This window comes from Scleropages formosus, chromosome 17 (assembly GCF_900964775.1).
Source record: "Scleropages formosus chromosome 17, fSclFor1.1, whole genome shotgun sequence".
NCBI classification, from domain to species: domain Eukaryota; kingdom Metazoa; phylum Chordata; class Actinopteri; order Osteoglossiformes; family Osteoglossidae; genus Scleropages; species Scleropages formosus.
Genome location: NC_041822.1, coordinates 25,594,475 through 25,615,801, shown reverse-complemented (window position 1 = coordinate 25,615,801; position 21,327 = coordinate 25,594,475). Strand labels below are relative to the sequence as shown.

General features: G+C 45.6%; 1 protein-coding gene across 1 annotated transcript in view; it reads left to right on the top strand.

The window, feature by feature from the left end:
* Positions 1-3,936: 3,936 nt before the first annotated feature.
* LOC108921836 (matrix metalloproteinase-17-like) overlaps positions 3,937-21,327 on the top strand; it is a 36,828-nt gene continuing 19,437 nt past the window's right edge. The window contains exon 1 of the mRNA XM_029259548.1: positions 3,937-4,165. Coding sequence (XP_029115381.1) covers positions 4,064-4,165 — 102 coding nt within the window. The 5' untranslated portion in view covers positions 3,937-4,063. The remainder of the gene's footprint in view (positions 4,166-21,327) is intronic.

Genomic DNA, 21,327 nt, shown 5'->3' with positions numbered 1-21,327 from the left:
TATGGGCCATGGCCAATGTCGTGTGACAGTTAGTACCTCATACCTCAAGGTGTGTTAACCTCTTTGACCAGTCGCTGAAGATTTATGCATTTCAGCCACTGCAAGGAGCCACTCTGGTGTGTTTATACACACTTCCCATGTTGCCTGGTGTTACCCTAGAAAAACATCTCATTAATCTTCTGCAAAACAAGTCAATGTTCGGTTTTTAAGTTCCTGAGTCTTTCGCTGGCGCCGCTGGCTTCACGCTACAGCCTGATGTTTGTGGGGTTTGACGGATCCTCAGAAAACCCTGGTCTCTGACTGCAGGTGTATATCTCACCTAATTTCAGCTCTGTCTCTCAACTTACACAGCCAATGTAGCGTTCCTCTCCTTTTAATCCGCCTTTTGCCAGCGCAGACTAACTTTCACTCACGTCATAGGAAGCGTTCTGCTACTGCAGCCTTTTTTTAAAATTATTTACATGCTGAAAAGTCATATTTAAAGCCTATCTAAACAGCTTTCTTCCTTAAACCATTTCAGATAAGTACCTGCTTTAAAAGTGCTGCAGCAAAGCAAAATGACTCCAACCACTCACCTGTCCAGATCCTTAACCGCTCTGCCACTCTATTCCATAGTACCCTGCGGAGTGAAAGTCCTTAAAAGGTACTTTTAGAAGAACCTAGAAAAGCGATGGTATTTTGTGGCATATGAGGTGCATGTGAAACGTGAAACCCCCACCTGGACAGATGCCACCGAAACTATAATAAGACTCACTTTTGGGGAGGGGGGCGGAGCCCAGGGGTTCACCGCCAGCTACACTTACCTCATCCATTATTAATGTGCTAGTAGAAATTCTGAGGGGTCATTTAATAAAGTCTGGTTCCTGTCTCCTTTTGCTGAAGGGGAGATGTGGGAGACCGGTTAGCAGTATCTTCCTTCGACAAACAGGATTCGGTGGCGATAACGATAACGAGCAAGATATTTCTAATCGTTTCTCACCACACGTTCGTTGTCCATGGAAGTCCGCACAGCAGAAATTGACCTGCGCTAGAAAATCATACTAAGCGAAATGTTGCCAATACAAGTTATTACAAATTTATATTTTCAATTCTTTTCATCCTTTAATCCTGTTTTGACAGTTCAGTTCTTTGACACCTGCTTCATACTTTATTATCAAAACTGGGTGCTTCAATGGGGCAGCACAGAGATACAATGGTCTGTAGGTTTAGACGTGGGTTCGAATCCATGTCAGTCCGCGTCGGGTTTGAATACTCTACTCGTGTTTGTGCTGGATTCCTCGGGTGCTCCGGTTTCCTCCTACTGTTCAAACAGGAGTTTCTGGCTAATTGGTGATTGTAATTGTGTGCAAGTGTGTGTGTGTGTGTGTGTGTGCGTTGCCATGTGATAAACTGGCATCCTGTCCACGGTGTATCGCCTCATACCCTATGCTTCTGAGAAAGGCTCCAAACCTCCATTAGCCAAGTGGGTATAAATAATAGACCGATGGATGGATGGTATTTGATCGGACAGTGAACACATTTATTCCGAGTACCTGATGCAGCGGTACACGGTTTTTTTTTCTTCTTCTTCTCTCCATGAACTGAAACTGTCAGCATTATTTAAAAATACTATTTTGAACAGTCACCTTATAACATGGGGTGTAGAGAAAGGCTTAGCTGAGCGCAGAGCAGAATGTTCCCCTTGTACAGAATTGATGCTCAGTGTCACACACTATTCCGTTTGAGATGTGTGACTGTACAGTGTGCAGACAGGTTGACAACCATGTCCAAGGTGCGAAAGGGATCAGAATTTGTTCAATGGTCCAAATGTTTTTTTTAGCCACTAGGCAAAGGGGAGGACAGCTGACAGTCACAACGTAAGGAGAAGCAGATATCTAGTCTCCCGGGTGCCATACATCAAGGATGTCACCCCACCCATCGGGATCTCATTTCATTACTGAAGCTCCCCTGCCGGGATTGGAACCAGCAACCTTTCAGCAAGCACTACAGCACATCTCGTTGTAGAAACCACACATCATGCATGAACAAGCTATTTGAAAATAGGCTGGACTGGATCTGGCATCAGACAGGAAGGAGGGTGATGCATGACTTTGAGAGAAGTGAATCTGTCCTTCAAGAGCGGGACACGTGAAGGGTTGTAAATCGAAGCCTGCGGCCGGGCCTACAGTAGCTCCGCCCCCTCACTCTCATTCTTCGTCCTGATAAGGACACGACAGTTACTGCTAGATTGGAAAGTGGGCCTGTTTATGACCTGCTTCATTTCCTCCCACTTTATTAAAGCAATCCCGGGGGTCTCCGCCAATAATGGGACAGCAGCACTGAGCCAGGATCACACACATGGTTACGTGACAAAAGTGGGACAGTCCACCATCTGCAGCTGGATGAGCCAAAGAACGCAATTATTATAAAAAATATGGTTTCTGATGCCATCACCGCACTTCTGAAGTGCAAAGTTTACCGGCCTTCCGTCTTAGTAAGTCTGAAATAAGGGCCAAAATGTTCTATGGTCATTGAAGAAAAGGAAGCATCTTCCACTGAGTGGTGCCTATTAAAAAAGTGTGTGTGTGTGTGTGTGTGTGTGTGTGTGTGTGTGTGTGTGTGTGTGTGCGTGTGCGCGCGTGTAGGGGGTTCATCATCTGGAAAACATTATAAAGATAGATTATCTGATAACTAAACCGGGATAAAAAGCCATTATTGAAAAGTTTTACATTGAAGTGACTGCTGTGGCAGACGTATGAACTGTATCTCTGTTGATTCTTTTATTTTTTTATTTTTTATCTCAGGTCAGGCTAAAAAGTGTTATGCAATCAGTTTATAAAGTATACATGAAGTGGAACATTTGAACCCTTTATAGCGCGCAGTCAAAGCAGTTTATTCAAGTATTAAATGAATATTTAACTGTATCCAAGATAAATGCTGTTATATAAACCATGTTAGTGAAATATAAGTAAAATTGACTGTAAAAGTGTTTAAATTAAACTGCAGACAGTGTACGAACATTTTCACCGCCTCCATACACTAATTAGCATTTTTACACACCAGTGAGATGTGAAATATGAGAGAAGAGAATATTTTTGTGATTGAAACAGTGTACCTCTCTGTCCTGTTACACTGATATTTATCATTAATAATAAATAATAATAATAATAATAATAATAATAAGAAGAAGAAGCCTTTGACTGCCAGTCCAGGTGATAATGCCTTCACATGATTCACGTCTCGTTTCTTTTGCCTATTTGCGCGCGTGTCCGCGCACGGGTGCGCGCACGGCCGATTTGCCTGCTGCCACAAGTGAGCGAATGTCCTGCCGCTCGACCGCTTCGCCTTAAAGGCGGTGCTGTATTAAATACTGCAATTTAAAACACGAAAACAGGCAGCCGAGAAACGCCCGTGTGCGTGTCATCCGTCTCGCGCCTGACAGTGACACGCGCCCGTCCACGCGGACCGCATCCCTAATTCCTCCAAAGGGAGGAGGGGGGGGGGGGTCTCTTTTTTTAACTGGATTTAACTAGTGCCCCTCCTCCCCCCCTCCCGACCTCCCACCGCCACCCACCCCCTCCCATCACGCAGCGTCCACGGTTTCCTCAGCACCCTCGTGCCGCGAAGCGCGAGCCGCCGCCGCCGCCGCCCGCGCTCACGAGCGCACCGTTCGTTCCACGCAGGAAACTTCATTCCGGGAGCCCGCGCGCTTTACGCCGCTTTTACGGGGTAGCTGCTGGACGCTTTCAGAAAACGCGCACGGCGGGCGCGCGCACCACGCGAACCCTTTCGCTGCAGCCCGGCCGGTCCGGAACGGGATGTCACCGCGCAGGGAATCGAGCCCACGTCCACGTCCCGCGAGCCGCAGCGCGTGATGGAAATGTAACCGTGACTGTCCGCTCCTGCGTGCCGCCACCACCTGTCCACGCATCGGCCCGGGGGAGGGGAGGGAGTCCGACCCGTGGATGCGGGGTCCACGGCGGGCAGTGCGCGTGGGAACTGCGCGGATTCCACTGTCGCTGGAGTATCGGTCTCGCCGGAGTCTCCGTCGTCCCACTGGAGTGTCCGTCTCGCGTCCACGGAGATGCTCCTCCTGGTTCCGCTCCTCTGCTTCCTGTGGACTCTCGCGGAGACGCGCGCGGCGCCCTCGCTGCTCACGGCCGAGCAGACGAACATGATGGGCACGGTGAGCGATCGAACCCCGAACCCGCTGCGCGCCGCCGCGCGCGCCGGCACTCGTCCGGGCGACTCGGCTACTTTGTTTCCTCCTGTCTCGATCGTTTTCCTCCTTCGGTGCGCAGTAGGAACGAACGCGGCGCGCGCCACCGGTCACAGACGTGTAACCCGCTCACGTCGATGAGTCGGCGAACCTCATCATCCTCATCATCCTCATCATCATCATCACCATCCCCGAGCCCTCGCGCGGAGGGAACTTTGGCGCGTTTAGCAGATCCGACTCCGTTCTGAAAGTTGATTCGGCTCCTTTGACTCGCCGTCGTGAATCTTGTCGCGTGTTGCCACTATTTTACCGCGGTGATTCATGTTTCCGGTAACTGTACATGTTCTGTAGAGGACAGTCGATACGAACAACGGCTTCAAAGCGCTGCATGTTCCTCCTGTCTGCTGAAATTATTATTTTTTCCCTCCATGATCATAGTCATTTATTTGCCGTTTCCATGATTTATCGACGGTGACATGATGATGACACTGGGTTTATTACACTAAACTACTTTCAGTGATTTACCCCGTTATGCAGAGTCGACTCATTTTACCTGTAGCCTATCCCTTGTAGGGAAGTACCTCGATTCAGAGGGGGGATTCGAACCTGCATCCGTCCAACCGCTGCGCCACCTAATGCCAGGAGCCCCAGTGGTCCCCGAAATATTTTTGCGAGCTGGAGTTCATTGGCAACTCCTAAAGGTGTCTGGTTGAAATATGTAGATGTTGCACAAGTGTATAGAAATGGGGTAAATTCATTGGCAGTAATTAGAAGGAGTACATTAGTGCGACTAAAGCAGAGCAAACTCACAGCCTACTGGAACACAGAGTAACAGGAGGCGGTTCGCCCATCAGACACTGTGGTTCTTTTGGCATCCAAGTGTTTCCCTCAGTCGACCCCAGTTGACATAATTACTGTGTTTTGGGCTTTTTCAGTGGTCACAGATGAAATAGAAATGTGGTGAAATAGTGTAAATCCAGAGTGACATCGCATACTGTCACTGAAACCTCTCCACGTAGAGGAGGAGCTGCTGCAGGTGAGGACGTGGGGGGGGGGGGGGGGAGTGTAAACATGTGTAAACACTCAGCTTGTCCTCCACCTGACTGTCTGTGTGAAACTGAGGGTGGGTGTGTGTGTGTGTGTGTGTGTGTGTGTGTGTGTGTGTGTGTGTGTGTGTGTGGGGGGGGGGGGGGGGGCGGCGGTGGAGTATATTGGAGTGAATTGGTGCCCAAGCGGTTAAAGACGTGTGATTTCGGAGGCTCGTGGGAGTCCTGGGGGAGGCCGGGGTGGGGGTCATGCAATTCTGCGCATGAAATTGAGATTTTGAACTGTGTATGTTAATTTGCTGAGCAGCGGAGTGAGCAGCCCCGCCGCCCCCCCGGGTAGATAGAGCCGAGAAACCTGGTGTCGTGCAGAATTTCGGTGCAGGCTGTGCAGATCGAACCCGAGCGAGAGCGTGGTCTGCATGCGTCGCTGCGCTCAGCTCCCTTCATTCTGTGCAGAGGAGGAGGAGGAGGCAGGGAACCGTGGATGATGTTGCATTGGAGAGTCCCCACACTCCTTTTTTTGCCTGCTTCTGGGAGGGGTCTCTACTGTGCCTCTCCGTGCGTGTATGGGGGTGGGGGCGGGGGGCATGGGTGCGAAGCCGATGAAAGTCCAGCCTGTATCTCCATCTGCTTCTGTGGCTCTTGTGATGTATGGGCCCCCCATCATCCTGCCCTCTGGTGGGTTCTGATGGGGACGGGACGACCGAGGCTCTGAGGAGAGCGAGACAGGCAGCGTATAAAGGTGTGACAACAGCGGCATCCTTTGCATGTGAGAGGAGCGGATCGTGACGTTGGCCAGACGTGTGTCTGAATGACACTTAGCAGGAGACACATGGAAGACCACAGGGTACACAGAGGGAGTGAGATCAGGCTTTACCTCTCAGAGTAAAGTACTTATTGATCACCAAAATGTGTTATTGTTATCGATTCCTTCAGCTCATGCTTTCCTCTTAATGTACAATGAGAGCTTTTCACACTAACTTACCTACACTGATTTACCCATTTACACAGCAGGGTGAGTTCTACTGTATCAGCTAAGATTAAGTAACTTAATCAGAAGGTAATACAGCAGGAGGTCAAATTCAAACCCGGGTCCTTTGGCTGCAAGGTGAGGACTCTGACCACCACTCCACCTGCTGCAGGAGCCGTGCAAAAGAGAATGGGGAAAAATGCATGTAGAAACGTAAATTTCTATTATAATTGCATTGAAAAATAATATAAAATACTTAAGAATTATATACATGCGCATGCACACGGATAAACTAATGGGACTGGAATTTAGACACAATAGCAGATGTTTTGAAAATAAAAAATGGTCGATTGTCTGTAATGTGCTATTCCTCAGAGCGCGGTATAAATAAGTGATGCTCTACTGTGAGTGAACAGAAACAGTGTGTGTTGAGTAATGTCTGGAGTAGTGGGATTGTGCACATATTACACTATCACACCTCTCAAGCATAACAGTTTCCAGCATCTGAGGATGACAGTGAGTCACGGTTAAATATTCATTACCCCTCTCTCTCTCTCTCTCTCTCTGACACACACACACACACACACACACACACACCCGTCTTCACTGGGAGTTTTTCGGACTGTTTGTCTGCTTTCATGTGATCTGTGTTGCAGTGTCCTGCTGCGCAGAAGCACCAGCGGGTCCTGGGTTTATCGCAGCCTGATCAATAATTTATTCCCTTTGATGAATTCTGTGTTTTCACACTCGGAGCTGGGTAATTAGGTACACCATATTTCATGTCGAGGGTCCCGGGTGACTGGTCGGGTGGTAACCCTCGTGTGGGACCGTATCTCAGAAGTAACATAATAATTCTCACATTTGCTCAGATGTTTTTGGCCTGTCGGGCTGGAGATTAAAGATGACCTGTGAATAATAAAGTCTTCCTGCTTCCATTCTATATATTAATTCTATATATTATTCTATATAATAAACTGAGAAGAGCTCATTTTAATTCTCTACACTGTATGTGTATATATATCGAATATGAATATGTATATCAACTCCAGACCACTTGGTGTGGGGAAAAAAAGAAATGAAAAGTAAATACACACACACACACATATATTCCTGTATATATCCAATCCACATCCATATCCATGGGTATGTATATATATCCAACAGGAAATCCCTCTCATATAAATGTATACATTTTATTCTCTTTACATTCACACAGTCACAAAGAACGCTAACTAACATATACATTTATTTTGCCACTTCTTTTTTATCTACAGTGAGTAAATTGCTAAGCTACCAAGTGGTGATTGGTCCATTTGCACAGCAGGATCCTATTTACTTTATCAGTTCAGGGTAAGTACCTTGATCAAGGGTACTACAGCATAACTGAGGATTTGAACCTAGGTGCAGTTGTAACCACTTCACCACCTGCTTGCCAACTAGATAATAATAATAATAATAATAATAATAATAATAATAATTCATCAGTCCAATTTCCAAGTTAAATAAACACTTGTCCTGATGAGGGTTGCAGTGATCCAGAGCCTGTCGCAGAAGCGTTTTGTGTCAGATAGATGAATCAGTGTTGATGTATTGAAGCCTTTGCGACGCCCCCTTGTGAAGCTGGCATTAAGTGTAGACAGAGTCAGGTCAAGTCATAACCCCACCGCTCACCACACCGGCAGGGGGTGGCCAACGGACAGCTGAGCCTCACCGAGTGCAGCGGGTTCCCCGGAGTGTGTGTTCTTCCCCTCGCATCACTCATTAGTTGCAGTTGGTGATCGTTGCAATTAGCACGACGCTGAGGTGGTGCACAGCAACACTACCGCACACTGGAGATGCACTGGTGTCACTGGGGTGGTGATGGGCTGGGGGTTGCAAGTCAGATGAAAATGGTGCTTTGAAGTCACACAGAACGTGTCTGCACCACGTTGCATCATGGAGACTCGAGCAGGAGCGCCGTACCACCGCAGCCTACTGATGATCGTAGGAAGGCGCCTCTGGGGACTGTATGAGGGAACTTTCCGGAAGTAGTAAAATCCAGAGAGTGCTGCTATTGAGGTAGATGCGGTGGGGGAGGACAGCCTCGGGATGTGTTTCTCACACCTTCTTTTCAGGGTTACGTCTCTCTGACTTTCTTCCTTTCTGCTGCACGACCCCCCGCTGCCCTCCTTCCCTCGCTGGGACTTGATATTTGGATTCTGCAGCTATTTTTGGCACAGCTCCTGTGCTAGAGAGGCCGCTGGGGGCGACCGTGGCATTGTTCTCCTTACATGATCTTCCCCACACTCTTCTCGGCGGCTTTCATCTCCCATCGCCTCACCCTCACCCGCAAACGTCCCGGGTTCAGGTGTATATGTCAAAAGTAGAGCACTTCTCTGCTGCAGGACTCTGCATGGATTTTATTGGCCAGAGATCTTCATCTGCTACTTAAAGGTTGTCAGTTCAGATCTTTGGAGGGTCCTTCTTTCTGGTTGTAAAGTAAAGTATTGTAAGTCACTATGGCTAAAAGTGTTTGAAGAGAATATAAATTATGCAATGCAATATAATATTCAGTTGTGTGTTTTATGTCGGGCATGTGTGGAATTACCTTATGAGAATAATATGACCGCTATACGGTTATGTAATGTGGAGCCGCTCTCCGTCATCTGTCCCTCTTTTTTTCCTTCCCGAAATATATGAGCAGGAAAATTGAAACAGCAAAAGCCTCCTGACAGCCTAGAGGAACGGTTTAATCATTACACAGATGTGGGAAAGTGTCCTTCTCCTTGTTTTTATCTTGAAAAGGGATGGCAAATTATTTAAAACCCATCATTGATTCTAGCAACAGTCCCTAAATCTCCCTTAATAAGTATCTGCTTGTCGGGTCATTCTGAGCCACCCAGCTTGTCCACCCATTGTTTGTCTCATTTGCATGTTTCAGGACTTAACAAGATGTAAAGGGATGAAACACCTTGACGAGATGGAGGCCACACCAAAGGAGCCCATCTAGAACCAGAAACGGGCTTTTGATATGCAGAGCAGGATCGACCTCAACTCTCGGCAATTTGTGCAAAAAAAACAGAAGGCGGCTTGATCTCTTTTCCAGTGCTGGACTTGTTGGCTTTTGCGACTATCGAGAAATTATTCTTGAGGTACAAATGGGGATCAGAGCAAGGGGCGTGGAACCTGAGTGAGATGTGAGAAGATGTTAACCAGTTTGAGATAGTAAGTCGTCCGCTCCTGTTGAGGGCCTCATTAGTTGCTTCGTTTGAACTCCTTATTGGCTGAATGCTAATGTTTGGTCAGTGTCCTTCCCTCTCAGGGCCTTTGGTGGGAGATGTTTGTCATTTCCATGGCGTTACTTTGCCAGTGCAATGTTGCGGATTTCTTGATGTTCACAAAGTTGATGAAGTTCCTCCAGAAATGGGGGTGTCAAGAAGAGTTGACTAAATGTGTGTTACTGAGGCTGCTTGGGCTGGCTATTGGCTTTGCAAAGTTAAAAACCCTCACAGAGAAGATTTTATCGTGAGATGTTATTCACATTTCTTTATCTTAGTCAATGGTTTTATTCAATGCGCTTGTATAGCTTAGCAGCTTAATCTTTTTCTGTGTTTTTGAGTGAGGCGGGAAGCTCATTTCATCTGCAGGACTGCAACAACACTGCACCAGTGTTCCAATTGTGTCTGATGGAACATGCTGGACGTACAGATGTCTAAGTATGAGATTACCGTGGGCTGAGCTAGCGGCTCAGTTGATAGCATGGGGTGGGTACTTTGGTGAGATCGGGGCAGATCCTTTAGATGCTGAAAAGGAGGAATTGGTTCACACAGGATTCAGTAGAGTTCACAGTCGCTCTGATAACAACACATGCCATCTCTGTACAAGTTCCCTACAAGTCAAAAGTTTGAGTACACCTGCTTTAAACCAGACTGGGCCAAAAGAACAAAAACTCAACGTTTGAAGAGTTGAAGTTGGCCCTTCTGTTGGTGCACCGAAGAGTCAATATGTGAGGTATCTCAATCCCACCAGGTATTTGCACAATCTACAGTGGATGAGTGCATGAGTTGTGTCTGTAGTTCCCCCTGTTCAGCATGGTGGTGGCAGCATCATGTTGTGGGGCTGCTTTGCAGTCTATAGCAAAACAAACTAACGTGGCTGTCACAGCATGTTTCAGAGGCAAGCTGTTCCATGACAGTAACCCTACTTGCGCAGTCTTTTTTGCTTCAGCAAGATACTGATGCAAAATGTATCTCAAAGTCTATTTGGCAAAGAAGGAAAGTGAAGGACAACTCAGACTAATCGTGTGATTGTAAAACAATTAAAAAAAGTTATCTGTGGAATTCACTGTGAATTTCACCATCTGTGAAATAACTTCAATAATAACATTTGATTCATGAGATGTAGCAGATGGCAGACACAGAATAGCTATATGGCTCCAGGTTGCAGGCCTTGGGCCATGTCCTGGGTCACATGTGTTATCCTTCCAGATATCTAGTCTGGCACCTTACATCTATTAATGAGCAATATGTGAATGTTTACTGTGTCATTTAATGTCATGCTGATATATTGTGTCTAGTAAAGGACCTTTACCTGATAGCTTGATGGATTTGGGTACATTTTTCAGTTTGCTGCCAAAAAGTATTTGCTGGTCCGAGAAATCATTAATCACAGCTGTGTTGCAGTCAGTCAGTGTAATGTGAGATTAATAAGAACACTTTATGATTTGGTATCAGAGCGATATCAGAGAGCTCATTTGCAGCCTTAGGTGATCTAGTTAGTGTTCATTTCAGAGAGCTGGACTGCAATTTTTTGAGTAATTAGGTTACGTTCCATTTATCTCACTTCTTTTCTCCATAGCAACTTACAATGTTAGCTTTATGCACTAAACTATTTACAGTGATTTACCCATTTATAGCATTGGGTATTTCTTACAGTAAAAAATTCAGAGAAAGAACCTTTATTAAGGGTACTACAGTAGGAGGGAAATGCCTGGATCAAACCTGTATCCTTACATTAGAAGGTCATGGCACCTGCTCACCCTTTCTGCTTTCCCTTTACACTGAGAAGTATCTATAGGACTAAAGTCTGAGTTTAATTGAGCCCAGGTTTATGCCTGAGGTACAAGTTAAAGCCGACTCATTGCCTGCAGCAGGTTGTAAGGGAGCGTGCTTGTTGTGACATTCCAGCTCTATCCTCATTAAACTTCCGTCAAACAAGCGGAGCCATCCTGCATTCCCCATTGAGCTCATTGGCAGTCCTTGGCCGCCTTCCAGCTGCTGGGGGGTGGAGGTGGGGTTCCGTTGCGGACCAACACAGGCTTGAATGGCTTGAGCGAAATGCTCACTCGTACCGAGTAATGACCCTAAAATCGGAACTGAAAAATCATGATTTCGCCTAAAGTGTGTTTGTTTCGCAGCACAAGCGCGGCTCAATTTGTTAACCCGACAAGTTGGAAAGGAATTAATCGCAGCTAACTGGCAATTAAGTCTAAAGATTTAGTACAAAAGTGGCGAAAGAGTCACATTTCTGCCTGAATGGCTGTAGGATCGAGACCGAAGACCGGAATAGCTGTTGTTTCTGACAAAGGCTGAGATAAATACGTTGCTTTGAAATAATAATAATAAAAAATCCTCAGCTAAGCACTTAACAAAGTAATTGCTTTATTAATAAGAAATCGCTGCTTTGCATTTTTAGATATTTGTTCTGAGCCGCTGGGAAAAAAAAAAAACTCTCTGCTAATTAGGAAGGACAGCCCACAGTGGGGCGAAAGGGGTGAAGCATGTTAGAAAACGAAAGCTCTTGTTGTTGTTTCTCCCCTAAAGTTAAGCCGTAGAGATGCGGAGTAGTGTTCAAACAAAGAGTACATTCTGCCGGTACACTGGCTAATGGTATCACAACACCATATGGTGCTACAATATGAAGAGAAAAGGCAACGCGCATGGATAAACATCACAGTCACATTTTATTTGTTCTAGACTTAAGAAAATACTGGACAGAGACTCGGAAAACCTACCGGCAAATGGGGAAAGAGCTGGAAAATGTTTCTCCTCCTTCCTGGAAGGATAGCTCATTAAAACACAACCAATTGTATGTAGTTTAAGGTATAATCTACACTTTCGCCGTTACTTTGCTGGTCACTTGGAGACATTCCGGGTTTCACTTTGTTTTTTATCGATTGTCGGTGGTGCAAAAGTGTTCACCGGGACTCTGTCAAATTGTCTCTGAGACCTCTGATTTAATCAACCGGTGTAATGTGAGATTAGTAAGGATGAACATTGTTGACGGTGTGGTAACAGATGGTAATAAGAGAAGACGAAGGATGTTCCCAGTCTCGGGGGATGCTGAAAGGAGCATTACTGCACGGATCCCGTTGCATGAGCTTCTCCGACGTTGACATTATCCATTATTAATTGCGTTGACCACCTCGGGATTAACTGGTTAATCCATAATTAAATACTGTGAATTTTACTGAGCTGATACATATTAAACCGCAATTATCGTACCACGGTATGAATACCTGTGGAGAACAGTGAGTGAAAACAACAGGGGATATTTTCTTCGGTTCAATGTCAATTGCACTGAACATCCATAATGCACCAACAAGTGATATTTAAAGCTGTGGTCTTAAACTCAAACGACCCGGGTTTGAATTCCACGTCCTCCGCAGTGCTTTTGATGAAGGTACTAACCCCAGTAAGAATACCCTGCTGTTTAAAGGGGTAAATTAATGTAAAGTCCAGTATTTTATACAGCGTGGAGAAAAGTAAAAAGAATAGATTAGCTAAAAAAATAAATCATTAGAATGAATAATAAAAGGTGTGCGAGGGTAAAGCAAAGTGTGTGTGAACCCATGTCACGCAATTTGAAGCTGTAGTTGCTTTTTTTTATAACTGTCCTTGGCTCAGTGGTCAAGACATCAGCGGGGAGTAGATGTTTTCAAACCAAGGAGATCGGAGAAGGAGCCATCCTTTTCTCGCCCAGCGTGAGTAAGAAGGTACTGACTACAGGCCCCCACCCCCGCCGGCCCATCGGCCCGTCGGCCCGCCGCCGCATTGCCGAGGTGTCGTTCCCATAGTGGAGAAACACAGCGTGAAGCGGCTTAAGCTGCGTGGTGTGAGATTTGGCCGCTGGTTCCCAGTGTGGTTTAGACGGCTGCCGCGGGTCGGGAAGAACCGCTTGAGCCGCACGCCTTCTCGTCTGGGTCGAAAGGAAACAACGGATGGGAGAAGAAAGGCTCGAAGCTCTCATTACTGACCGGCACTTTGGGCCCCTCACTGACCGCCTTTGGGTTTTAGGTGATTCTGTAAAGAAGCTCTTACGGAGAACATTAGCAAAGACATTCGTCGCCAGATTCCCCATGGGAGGCCGGTCATTAGGTACTGTCCCACGCGTCATCAGATTTACCGTATTGCACTTGTACCACAGACAGAGGGTGAGAAGCTGCTTGCCATGGGAGCGGAGAAGAATGAAGGTTATCATGTAGGGGTTAAAGTACAAGTTCATTCTTTTTCACATCTGAGTTCCTGTCCAACAGCCCTTGTCAAGAAGTTCTTGGCATGTTGCTTTAGTTCCATTTTTGCTCACTTTAGTTCCACACCCTTTTCTTCCCCTTTTTGTTATCCGGGAAGTAATATTGTGTCAAAGCACAGCGTTGCCTGTCACAAAGTGGACAGAAAAGAGTGAAACTTTGAGGGTAACCAGTCAAGCTTTACTTTTGATTTTATGACCTGCAAAAAGTAGCTGTTCCGAATTGTTCTTGTGCGAACTGCACTCCGACCTTCTCGATGTTTCCTTTCTCTGTGAAACACCAGTTCTTATACAAACGGTTTCATCCTACCCAACTTTTTTAACCTTTCGTACACAAAAAGCAATTATTAGAGTTTAATCACCCCTTTCTTGACAGTTGTATGATTAGATATCAGTGCTAATTACATGGCAAATCTACAATTTTATTAGTTGAATTCATCAAGTATTTTATAAATGAGGTTTGAATAATAGACTCAGAATGAGTTTTGTATAAATATTAAATTGCAGCTGGGACAAAAGAGCGTTTTCTTCAACTGTTTAAAATTTCAGTTTGCAGCACGGAAAACACTCCCTGTGTTTAGCTTCCGAGCCGAGAGGTGGCAGTAAAAAGCAACCGAGTGGTACGGCAGCGTGCGACCGCCTTCATTCATCTCACTTCCACGGTGTTTACGGCTCGTGTCCGCTGTTCCAGTGTCATGATCAGCGACAATGAGAAGTGATGCATCATCATTCAACAATCAGCACTGATTATGAATTTGACAAAAGAATGCATTATTATTAGTATAATAGGGGGTGCGGTGGTGCAGTGGGTTGGACCGCAGTCCTGCTTTCCGGTGGGTCTGGGGTTCAAGTCCCGCTTGGGGTGCCTTGTGACGGACTGGCGTCCCGTCCTGGGTGTGTCCCCTTCCCTCTCTGGCCTTACGCCCTGTGTTGCCGGGTAGGCTCCGGTTCCCCGTGACCCCGTAAGGGACAAGCGGTTCTGAAAATGTGTGTGTGTGTGTATTATTAGTATAATATTAGTTTTTAATTTCAAAATTTGTTTCAATTGTAGCATATCTCCGACTTTACAGAAATATTAAAATGTCTTAGTATTTCTACTTCTTATTAAAAAACATCTTGGATTTTTACAGAAAAATACATTGAGAGAGGTCTGTATTATTAACCTTTGGCTCATTACAGACTTCCGGTGCCAATTGTGAGTGGAAGCCAGTGTAAAGTTTTGTCGATATTTCATTTTAGTTTCAGAAACAACCTTTTTGCTTGAAAAGCTAAGAAGAAAATATGACATTTGTGTATATACTAACTAGGTCAATGGAGAGATTATTTTGCCTGCAGCATCATTAACCATGTTCTGTCAATGTAGAATAAGAGCAGTGCAAAGGGAGCCAGTGGTTGGAATGCGGTATCACAGCATCCTCAGCGGAGGAAACATCTGTAGTGAAAAGGAATGAAAGGAGGTGTGAGAGAGACGAGTCCTCCTGAAACCCTTCTCAGTGTTTATTCGTGGGGATTCCTCTGGCGGTACTCGAGGGACGTCACATGAAAATGACCCAACGGAAGTCCAAAAAAAAATCTAGCTCTGTTTTACATGATTACATTTTTCATTTAAAGTAGCTATTATTTAAGCCAAATGACACACTTGTATTACACACCACAATTCAAGTCAAGTGTTTCGCGGAGACTTCAACCAGCCACCTACCGGTCTCCAAATGCTCTCTTTGAGCACCGTGCGGCCCGCGTGTCCTCCGCATTGCACCTGTGTTCTCCAGAGGCTCCGCTGACCCATTTCGCTGCGCTAGTGCGAGCGTTGGCTTTCCTGGAGCGGTTACCGTGGTGACAGTCGCCGTTTGTGTTCTCACTCAATTGAATAATCACTAAAGTGACTCGAGGGAGACAGTGAGGCGGCGATGGGGCCGGGCGGTGGGCCGGGGGGCGTCTCAGATTCCATGCAGGAAGCGTGCAGTCTAATTTTCACTGTTACGGGCATATTAATTTATTATGAATACTGTCAGTTACTAATTAGTCCATTGTAGCATTGCAGAGCCAGTGGGAACTTGTCCTCGATTGTGGAGACTTTGAAGCGGAGGCAAGACGACCGCAGAGAGCAATGGGACCATGAAAGGCAGTCTTCTTATCTTAAGCTGCCATTTCCTGGGGCTTATCCGGGGTGTCGCAGCTGCGAGGGGGTTGCCGTGGTTTCTGCCTGCGCTTCGGTCCAGATGTTGGCGGAATCCATGTCAGACGAGGACACGGACTTCGTTCTTCGCGTGTTCCGGTGGCGGCGTTTAGCTCCCTGATGCTACAACATCAAAATATTCCCAACCGTAGCAACGAATGAAGGGCTGAGATTTGGCACAACGGCTTATTTAAGACGTCTAGCTTTAGGCATCCTGCTTCACCGTGATGATCTGATAGAACTCGATGAATCAAAGTTCTCGTTAAATTATTAAATGGCGCTTTCCGTGCTTGGGACACATTAACGTCTCGGGATGGTTTTACTGAGAAATCCGGCTCAAAATTTCTAGCGATGGTAATATGTCTGTGAATTACTGTGACAGCAAGTGCGGTGGACCCCCGACGTGCTTGGAGAAGCTACAGGGGGAATAAGGAGCTTTTGTTTCGGTTTGGACCCAACACTTCTCGATCACACCGCTGCTGGCCATCTTCACATTCGTACAAACAGTTGTGGCGCCCACGTCCTGGCCCGTTGTTCTCGATGCTGAACCCTTCTCATAGAGTGGCTCCTAAATCACTAATTTCCTAATGTGCATCAACTTTTATTGTTCTGATGAAAGATTAATTAACGGAGCTCCGTTAGCTCCACCGAGGTTCCAATTTTGAAGGCTGTCCTCAGTAAATACATTATTGATTTGCCGTCAAAGCTTTTAAATGAATGTGCGGTCACGTCTCGGAAGGATACCATTCATCTACTAGACTGTAGCCTGTGGATACTGTTATATTTGGCACAATCTTTCCAGACAATAAGGACTCTTTTAATGTTTCCATTGAAATGCATCGCCTGCTGGGTTCAAACATGAACATTTTTATAGCAGGTTTACAAATTCTTTGAATATGAATAGATATGAAATACAGTAGCATGAAAAGAAACTGCCAGTAGATCATCACCTAAAACGAAATGGGAAATTTGTCAGTTGGCTTGGCATTTGTGCCATCAAAGACATATGAACAATATAGTAATAAAAATTAATTTAATAAGAATCTTGCAGGAACTGAACACATGCAATGCGCTGCAATACTCTTTGCTGGAACTGTTTTGTGCTTAGAATCCGTGGGAGAAAAGTCACATTTATAACAATCATAAGTTCACACCGCTCACATGGCACAAAAAAACTGTGCGCTCATTGGTCACCTGGTACATACACTGTTTGCTCATTGGTCACTTGGTACGTATACTCTCTACTCATTGGTCACCTGGTAGAGACACTGTCTGCTCATTGGTTTCCTGGTATATAGACTGTTTGCTCATTGGTCACCTTGTCCAACCTTCTATTCAGCAGCAAACATAAAGACATCTCATCACGTTTTTTGATTTTTATTTCAAGTCAAAGGCTTAATTTATCAACAGAGTGGTTGTATCTCAATCACGTAAAGATGCGTTGCTTCTGTTAATAAATGGAAAAAACCTAAATGGTTTATTTATCTGCTTGACTTGCTCTCCGTGTTCCCGGAAGCCAGATGGCAGTGTGCAAAAGCAGTTTTAATGTTTTCTACACCTCTGGGACAATGAGCGGTTGTAACTGAAGTGACCTGTCTGTATTTGTAATGGAAATGTTCTTCATCAGGTCATGCAGAGATAAATCTGTAAGTCCCATGCTGCATTTCACGATAATTTTAACCGTAATTTCAGTACAAAGAAATTCAACACATTGTATAGCGGGGAGCTACTGAGGTACAAAGAAACCCTGGTGTAATAATTTCGATTGGTACACTACTATATCAGTGTCTGATAATGAACGCTAACAAGGCTTGTCAATGTGTCATTACATTTACATTCATTCATTTAGTAGGGGCTTTTCTTCAAAGCGACATACAGAGAAAATACACACACACACACTTTCAGAACCGCTTGTCCCATACAGGGTTGCAGGGAACCAGAGCCTAACCCAGCAACACAGGGTGCATGGCTGGAGGGGGAGGGGACACACCCAGGACGGGACGCCAGTCCATCACAAGGCACCCCAAGCGGGACTCAAACCCCAGACCCACCGGAGAGCAGGACTGCGGTCCAACCCACTGCACCACCGCACCCTCCACCCAATTTCTGAACCGCTTGTCCCATATGGGGTCACGGGGAACCGGAGCCTACCCGGTAACACAGGGCGTAAGGCCAGAGGGGGAGGGGACACACCCAGGACGGGACGCCAGTCCATCGCAAGGCACCCCAAGCGGGACTCGAACCCTAGACCCACTAGAGAGCAGGACCCAGACCAACCCACTGCGCCACCGCACCCCCCGGTACACAAACATTTACGTACAATACAGGAGTAGTGGCTGCGTAAAGATTTCTCTGGGGATGAATCATTAAGTATTTACTGTTCGCTCTCTCTCGGCTCACATATACGACAGGGAGTCAAAGTCTACTTGTACCTTTCTTTGGTCATAAATACAACCAGTATGTCGCTATTACTAAAAGTGCAATAATAGAGAGAGCCCTTGACTTACTGACAGGTTATGTAACAAACTTCAAGTAAAGCGATAATAAATAAAAAAGATTGCAGTTGCATTAATTTATTCCATTTTCATCAAATGCTCGTGTTATGCAGGGTTGCTGTCTTGCTATGTTCTAGAACCTGTCACGAAAACAGTGTCTCTGCCCGTTGCAGAACTTTACTACATTATTTTGTTTCCTTCCATAACACATTCCTTGTCCTCCAGTCACTTTCAGTTTGCTCTATTATCTCGAAAATAAATAAAAGTAAGGAGACATATCTTAGTTAATTCGCTGGGCAGGTTTTGTAAAAGTCTTGCGTGCAAGAGGAGTAGAAAATTTGTAAGACTTTTGTTTCGACATCTTTTATTTTATTTTGTCAACTCTGAACTTAATACAAGTTCAGAATAATAAAAATTAAAATACGTTGAACCCACAAACTCCTGTTCGATGCCGACTGTTGATACTTTCGGCCCATTAACGTGTGCAATGTTCGTCATCTTCTTATTGATCCTAGACCCTCGAGAAGAGGGGAGACGAGCTATAAACACCATGGAAGTGAGTTGAACTAATGCGGTTCCTCACACGCAAAAAAATTCACGACCGGAACGCGTGTGACACGACGAACAAGTGTGTTACGAAACAGCGACCGGAGAATGAAGCAGCGATGACAGTCTTTTCCTTAATTTGCAGCCTGTTTTGCTGCCGCCGGTTACCTTCGTGTCTCCGAGGACGATGGTGACTTCTTACAACAGCGACTCACGGAGGAGCCCGACGTTACGTTTTCGCCGCTGACTGCCGCGCCTCACGCTGCCAGAAACGTGTGAACATATCTGTCCATCGGGGGTTGCTTCGGGCACGAAGACGGAGCGATCGACCTGTCGAGGGCCTCGCTAATCTGGGGTCACGCGCGCGCTCACACACACACACACACACACACACACACACACGCCGACACACGTCTGGCTTGTGCGTTCCCACACGTTTCGCAGGGCTGATACTGAAGCAGATGGTCCGGGATCAACATCTTATGGGTTTCTATCCAGCCGAAGGCAACAGACCTCTTGGCTGGTGAGTCGCTATCAGTATTCCAGGAACAGGGCTCCTCTGAGAGACGGGAAGTGTTAAAATCAAATCAGACAGGATGCCTGCTTGGCATTCACCGCTAACACGGCACCGTCACTCCTCTCCTCCGTGAAAACACTTTGAAAGGGGCTGTTTTTGTGTGAGAATGCCTAGTGATGATAACACCAGGGCAAACACACACACACACACACACACACACACACACAGGTCACACATATATTCACAATGGCAAACAATACGTTTGCTGGCAGCAAAGACCGAAGGTGTGATGGTGCACATGGCTGATTTGAATGTCAAAGTTGGATGCATAAAGGTGCGTACACACACGCACACACACACCATTTGTCTCAAGCAGGGTTACAGCAACACAGGGAGCAAGGCCGGAGGGGGAGGGGGCACACCCCGGACGGGACACCAGTCCACCGCAAGGCACTCCAGCAGGACCAAGCCAAGCCCGCTGCGCCGCCACACCCCCCCGCATAAAGGTGCGCAATTTGGCAAACAAAACCCGAGACTGTGCGATCTGCTGCAACGCTCACGTCAGGTTAGTTCAGGCAGATGGACTAAAACAAAAAGCTGGAGTTCAGACAGAACTCTGTTCAATACTTCTTCGTTCTGCAACATTCACCCTTGGAGACGGAGAGGATTCGCTCCCTCATTCCATCACTTTTCCTTAAAGATGACACTAGTAATGGTTGCTCGTAGGCAGCAATCACAGAGGACGAAAGAAAGAAAAAAAACAAACATAAGCATCAGTCACCTTCATATAATAGCTAGAAAACAATCTTCCTGTCTGAGGGAAGCTACCAGTTAAGAGGTAAATACGTTATCATTCCTCCTTAGCTGTGTTAACATAAATCTGATCAAGGCTGCTTATTAAATCTGTAGCCTTGCAGAGCCTAATTTCTATTTTTGAATCTTTATAAATTCATATTCATTCTTTGACCGTTCCCTCTGTGTGGCAGTGTGCTGTTTGCAGATTTGTGACCATGTCTCTCCGTAAAGTGCTTTATCCCCAGAAATACCTCGGCACACCAGCGAAGGGACTCATTTTAACTCAGCGTTGAAAATGACTGAAAAATGTGTCTTTACATTTTTATTCAGAAATTATTGTCTTAAAAGATCTTTTTGAAGAAAATACTGTGCTCATTCGCAAACGAACAGATGTTATTCCCATCCACTAATTTAGAGAGCATGATGTGCTTAAAGTGACAGTACACCCTGAATGTCAAATTTAATGAGGAAAAAACAATAACTCCTAAAAGACATAGGACACTCACTTTCCAAAAATACAGCTAGTTGACAGGGGCAGGGTTACACACACATATTTAATGGTGCAGCACTGCATTTTGTCGTTTCTTGAATGGACATGTACGGACAGTGTATGGACAGCATCTGAATCCAATTTACTCAAATGCACTGTCTGTTACTTTGATCCTATTGCATCCTGTTACATCAGTAAAATGGCTAAGAACAGGGATAAACAGTTATAAAATACACTAATACTAGCATGAGAAGAGTAAGATAAATGCGAAATGGAGCTAATGAAGTCTTTAAAGCTCCAATGTCCGTCTCCATGGAGCATCACTTTGCTCTTTGTCTGCTAATGTCACAGAGTATGGATTTATACCATACAACCCAACTTTTCATATATATATATATATATAATTTTTAGAAAAATTTGCTCTCTTCGTTCACCGCAAAATCTCTGTAAAAGTTGAACAAGCCCAGTTGACGGCCTCAGAAAGATGAAAAGCTGAATACATCTGAATGCCATTAAAACACATAAATATGTCAGTGTTCCAGAGCGCTGAACTAAAAAGACCTCCTTCGGAGCAGTTTGACGGAAACA